This window comes from Bison bison, unplaced genomic scaffold (assembly GCF_000754665.1).
Source record: "Bison bison bison isolate TAMUID 2011002044 unplaced genomic scaffold, Bison_UMD1.0 scf7180017864322, whole genome shotgun sequence".
Classification (NCBI taxonomy): domain Eukaryota; kingdom Metazoa; phylum Chordata; class Mammalia; order Artiodactyla; family Bovidae; genus Bison; species Bison bison.
In genome coordinates, this window is record NW_011494894.1 from 7922214 (window position 1) to 7928744 (window position 6531).

At 41.2% G+C, this 6531-nt stretch overlaps 1 protein-coding gene across 1 annotated transcript in view; it reads right to left on the reverse strand.

Annotated features, from left to right (window-relative positions):
• Positions 1 to 6531, reverse strand: part of LAMC1 (laminin, gamma 1 (formerly LAMB2)) — a 170125-nt gene that overhangs the window by 114962 nt on the left and 48632 nt on the right. The window contains exon 3 of the mRNA XM_010853130.1: positions 6224 to 6531. Coding sequence (XP_010851432.1) covers positions 6224 to 6531 — 308 coding nt within the window. The remainder of the gene's footprint in view (positions 1 to 6223) is intronic.

The window sequence follows — 6531 nt, forward strand, 5'->3', positions numbered from 1 at the left end:
CGTGAGTCTGAGTGAACTCCAGGAGTTGGTGATGGACAGGGAGGCCTGGTGTGCTGCGATTCATGGGGTCACAAGGAGTCGGACACGACTGAGCGACTGACCTGATCTGATCTGATCTGATATTCAACTAAACTAAAAACATAAATCTCCAACCCGGCTTTCAAAAACCTCCTGGTCTAGAAGAGGAGAAAAGTAAAGAAACAAGACAACGCCATGTAATAAGTGCAGTGGTAGATACCTACAGGGTGGTGTGAGTGGAAGATCTAATCCAGGCCAGGGAGTAGGATGGAAAGGGATAAGAGAAACAAACTGGGGAAGGATTCCTAAAGGTGGTGACACGTGGGAGAAGTGTCCCAAACCAGAGAAGGAACCCTCTGAGCACATGAAATGACAAAAGATAAGCCTAGAAGTTTAAAAAGGTCCAGACCCTAAAGTACCTTATACAGCATGACAAGGTGTCTGGACTTTATCTTAAAGGCTTGAGGAACCACTGCAGAAATTTTTCGCTAGGATATAACATCAACAGATTTGCATTTTAGAACCAGTGCTCAGTCCCAAGCAATGGCTGCCCAAATAGAAAGAGCAAAACTGGAGGCAGAAAGACCACCAAATTAGTTAACAAGCTGCTACAGTAATCAAGGTAGAATTCCATGGGGAGCTACAGTAAAGCAAGATAAAGATAAGGATCCAAGAGACATAATGGCTGGATACAGGAAGTGAAAGTGGAGTCTTGGTCAGACTGCAGTAAGGACGGGTGGGAAAGAAAGTGATGGAGTTACAGCTGCCCAGAGACTTTCAGCAGTGGATGCTATCTGCTGGCCAAACAGTAATCTTTACTGGTGCCTATAAAGCACAGTCTTTGGCAAAAGAATGGATGAGAGTCTCAGGGCTAAACAGTAATTTAGCTGTATCTTCATTTCATTAAAATACAGATTTGAACTGGATAAGATAATAAGGAATGAATTTAGTTTTGGACATGACCTCTGGACATTCCAAACTGACCATGTCCAACCTGGAGAAGAAACTGTGAACGTGAATTTCAGTTTCAGAAGAAACTGAAAATGTGAATTTAGAATGCACTGATTTGCCAACTTACTGTTACTCTGAAAACCTTGAGATTAAGAGAAGTTCATTCAGGAAGAGTAAGTAACATGGAAAAAAAAAAAGAAAGAAAAAAGAAATTCAGAAACATAAGTGGAAAGGAACAGAGGCAGGAGAAGGAAAACCAAGGGAGTTTGGTATCTCTGAATCAGTATATATATGAACTTGTATTTTAAAGTTGCCCTGGAATAAACTAGTCATTCTTTTGAGAGATCTGTTAGAGAAGCTAAGAGCTGAAGGAGCTATTATGTTAGACTGAGTCAAAAACCTACCTCCACTCTAATTTTTGGCAAATCACCACCTCAGGCTCCTCATCTTCTCCTTTCCTCAATGAGTTATGAAAATCTAATCAGTAATTGACTGGATGCTTTAAAATACTACAAAGGCACTCCTGATTTAGTACTGTAATGGCATTACACCTGGGTATGAAAATTCCAAATGAAAGTAATTGAAAGTGCTAGTTGTTAAATCGTGTCTGACTCTTTGCAACCCCATGGACTACAGCCCGTCAGACTCCTCGGTCCATGGAATTCTCCAGACAAGAATACTAGAGTGGGTTGCCATTCCCTTCTCCAAGGGATTTTTCTGACCCAGGAATCGAACTGGAGTCTCCAGCACTGCAGGCAGATTCTTTACCGTCACCTAACCGAGTATAGACTTCTGAAGAATGGACCTTCGATCTTCTCCACCCTTCTGTCAGGTCCTGCATCATGCATTCAGTAGGTATTTAAAATATGCCTGCAGAATATTTGGAAGTAACATGAGAATGTATGCATAAGGCTGAGGAGTGAAGAGCAAAAGGCATATCTGACTTCCTAAGAGGATTTAGAATTGAAATAGACGAGCTTTGTCCCTCCCACAAATTCGGTCAATGACAAAATCATGGGTGGAAGGGAGCTCACAGCTCTAGAATTTTCTCCTAATGTGTACATTGTTTTTCTGAATACTCCAGAAACATGAAGAAGGTATTTGGAGGAAAAGCAGTGAATTGTAGAATAGGAAACCAGCCAACAGCAACTTTATAAAACTGTGTTCACCAACTGCTGGCCATTAAAGAGGAGCTCCTTAACTTCTCAAGTTGAAACCTGCAAAATGTAAATCAGGCCTTTGTGAGACAAACTAAAATAGTGTCCCCTCAGGGTACACAAATACCACAGTGAAGTCACCAGAGTTCTGACAGTCAGAACCTACCCTGCAAAGACTTTCCTGGGGAAAAAAAATTGCTGTTTTTCCCTGTTAAATGTACACTAAGGGACCAAATAGAATAAAGTGCAATATCCTTCCTTATATAGCAATTATTCTTAGACACCAAAAAAGAGTATCTTAGATACAGCTTAAAAGCATCATTTAATCACTGTTTGTTCCCCGAAACTTATAGCGAGCTTGGACACCAATCTGATCTTGGTGTAAATTTTAGGAGTTCCATAAACTTTGACTGAGTTGGTTTTACAAGCACTCTTTTCCTTAACATAATTGTTTTTAGAAAGAGGGAAAGGTACCCTCCTTCAAGATCAAGACCCAATTTGCCAAGTTTTCACCTACAAATGACTACCAAGTTAATTAAAGAGTTTAATAAAAAGCAAGTTCTCAGCTACAATCTTACTATCAACTATTCTGCTGATAAGGATAAAACTCACTATAACTTATAAAACCCCAAAGCTAAACTCTGAAAAAGTAGTTGAATAATTCATATAGAAGTCAGGAGAGAAGATCCAGAAGTTGAAGGCAAACTAAGAAAAACTTCTTTTTAGAAAAGGATGCCTTGCTGAGATGTCTCTTCACAACAGGCAGAAAATGTGGTTCTGAATCCCACAGCAACTGTAACTCATTATATCTAAGGATACATTACACCCTGCACCCTGGATTACCGTATGCGGTGCTTAAGAGATGGCTGCTTTCAGAATCAGTGCTGATTTTCCTGGCTTTCGTACAAGTGATGATAATGGTACAACCATCTAATTTGTACCTGCCATCTATTAAAATATGCCTCACCACCCAAAAAAAGGACCAGTTAAAATGATCGTGTAATTTCACACACATGTGTATGCATGAAAAGTTTCTGGAATGTTACAAAAGAAATTGTGAGCAACAGTCTCCAGGGCAACTTAGCAACTGGAGATGAAGTACACACTAGTCATTATATTGTTTTAATTCATTATGTCATGTTTCACTTTTACAGTAAAAAAAAAAAAAGATGGGATCAGTGGCAAAGTATGTATATTTCTTGTGACTACTTAAGTGAGAACTGACTTTGCTTATTTTAAAGTTTACTGTGTTTAAAGTTCAACATTAAAAGGAAAGCTAGAAAAGTTCAACATTAAAAGGAAAGCTAGAAAAGTGGTGGCCAGACCTAGGTCTTTCACACTGCTCCCGTAGAGTTTCACATGCTCTGTAAGGGCAGAGCACAATATGCATCACTTGTTTAAGGGTATGTGAAATCTGAACTGGATGGGAGATTTAATAGATGCACAACAGTCATGGTCCTTGAATTCATGGGAAATAATTAGTTACCTAGAGCCCATGGAGTAACTGGAGTTAGGGAGTGAATACATTGAATATCCAATACATAAAATCCTGTCTATCTGCCATAAATCAGAGATCACAACATGCATGAATACATATATCCTTGTCATTAAAAAAGAGATGGGAGAGACAGAGATTGAGGCATCTAACCCCACTACACATAAATCTCCCTCCCCTTCCAAGAACAAGTACAATAAGTTCTTGTCATGTTTTTTAGAAATTGTCCGCCTAAAAAGCTTAAAGAAATGTTTTTATGAAACATAAGAAAACTATTTTAGGTAACTTTTTACTTATTAGTTTTAAATCTACAGTTTTATGAACTTCATTTAGCAAAAATGTTACCAAAAAGTGAAGAAATTTTCAGCAAAACAAGTTCAAGCATATATAACATTTTCAGAGAAAAAAGTCTTTCAAGCATTCTATCACTAGGACCCAAAGTTCATGTATCCATTGCCCAGAAGTAGCAACCTAACGAGAGATACTGTCTTACCTAACACAGTATCTTTGTAACAGAGAAATAATCACTGAGTAATCTACCTTCCTACACCATCACCTGAAATAACCTTTCACTACAAAGTGATCAAGGGCTTCCCAGGTGGCTCAATGGTGAAGAATCCGCCTGTCAATGCAGGAGACTGGGGTTTGATCCTTGGGTCGGAAAGATCCCCTGGAGAAGGAAATGACAACCCACTCCAGTATTCATGCCTGGGAAATCCCATGGACAGAGGAGCCTGGCAGGCTATGGTCCATGGAGTTGCAAAGAGTTGGACACGACTTAGGGACTCAACAACAACAACAGATGCAATGCTCACAGCAGAAAATTCAGAAGGTCCAGACTGTCAGCCCTATCTTTACCTACATAAGAGATTCTTATGCAGAAGTTTTCAAATGAATCTCAGGCATGTAAGACATCAAAGCCATGATTTAATAGCCATGTTTAGTATTTCAATAGCCATGTTTAATATTTCAAAACAGAAGAAATAAGACTTCGTGGAGATTCAAAATTCAACACAGAAACTTTAACAAAACAAAAATTTAAACAAAAATAAATGGATAAAAATTTCAAAAGTAATTCTGGCCAAGTTTAAAAATATAACACTTAGGAGAAAAGAGCTAAGAGCAGCCCCACAAGGTCTTGGGAGGCCCTTGGTTTCTTGCAGAATCTTCAGAAGGGCACCTGTTCCAACATACGATTTAGCTCCATATGTTTCCAATACCTTTGAAAAACTGAACTGTTCACTTCTTCCGTCTCTGAAAAATGGGTGCCTCAGAGTTCCAGTTTATAAATGTATTTTTGAAAAGTTTAATCTTCCTAATGATTTGTCTACAAATAAAATATTTACTACAAAAGTGCTAAATACTGCTTTTCTAAAACTTACTCCACACACAGTAATTTGACTTCACCTTTCAAGTACTTTCTCTGGAATCTTGACACTTACATAAAACTTAATGTATCAGAGAGCAGTGGAAAGAAAAATACAAAACCACAACCAAAAGAACCATGTGCCCACCAAATAGTTCCTTTCAAAGATTCCCCAAATCATGTTTCCAGCCTTACAGAACTATACTGATTTGATAGAAGAATGGCTTGGCACCCTGTTCTCTCTTGAAGTTCATTACTACCAGCTACCAGTAAAATCATGGCTTTCAACCTAACTGAGGCTGAAGCTCTACATGTCAAATGTCAGTTTCTTATGCATATGTTAGTCTGTTAAACACAATGATGAATCACTCAGCTTGTTTGTATATTCCAATGATGACGAAAAACTGACCCAGATCAAACATGATTTTTCATACAATTCTTTGAGACAAACACGTCCATCCTCGTCTACCACCCAGCGATGAAGTTTTCTATACATCCCTTTCCTGATTTCTAAAAGGTCACTCACACATGCTTCTACACTTGCCCTGAATCAAAGCACAAGGGAAGGCGGTGAGGACAGCCTTTTTACTCAGGGACCAAACCTCACCCAACAATTGCAGTGGGTGCAGATACTTCCTTTTGTTTCCGAGATTTTGTTTCCGAGATTAGCAGTGAAATCGCTTTGTGGCCCTTCATTAAAGATGAACAACTTTCAAGAACAATAACTTTAAAAGTGAACTTCTATTTTAATCACACGCAGGCAACAGCGGTAGTAAAGGCATTTGCTCCCCTCAAATCCCCTTAACCTTTCCTCTCTAGCGTATTCAGCAGAGCAAACAGCAATCACCCTCAACCCTACAAAGACTTTTAAACAAGGTAAAAGTGCTTAAGGTGGACAAGGAGAGGGGGGCGAGCAGGGTTTCTGATTCATGCTTCAGCACAGAGGAACCAAAGAAGCCGAAATGGAGAATAATCTAAGGAAGGAAAAGTCAGCTAAGTTAGAAGAGGAAAGCAGACAGAGAGATGCTGGCGGGAAGCACCTTGGCTCGCGGGAAGTTAGGTGTTAGATCTAGCGTAGAAGTTGGAGAAGGGAATTTCTGTGTGGCCCCTGGGGAGCAGAGAGCCCACATGCGGCTGTTCGGGCCCCTGTCCAGGAGGGACCAGGGGGTGAAGGTGGCCCGGGAGCCGGGCTGCGGGCAAAGCAGCAGCAGGGCACACGGGGCTGTCACTGCTTACCCAGGTGCAGCGTGAGGTTGATGGAGTTGGGGTACTGCACCCCGGCCAGCATGGTCTGGCTCTGCCACCAGGTGGTGTCGGCCTGGTTGTTGTAGTCGGTCAGGAAGGCTGCCCCGTGCTGCAGGTGGGGCTGCCCTGCGTCGCACAGGTGACAGGACTTGGTGACCCCGGTCACCCCGGTCTGCACGCAGTACTCCTCGGGCGGAGTCCCGCACGTGTTGGTGGCCACCACGGTCACGTTGAAGGCGGCGTTGACGAACTCGGGCATGCAGCGCTGCGGCCGCCCGCCCTCGTCCGTGCACTCGTCC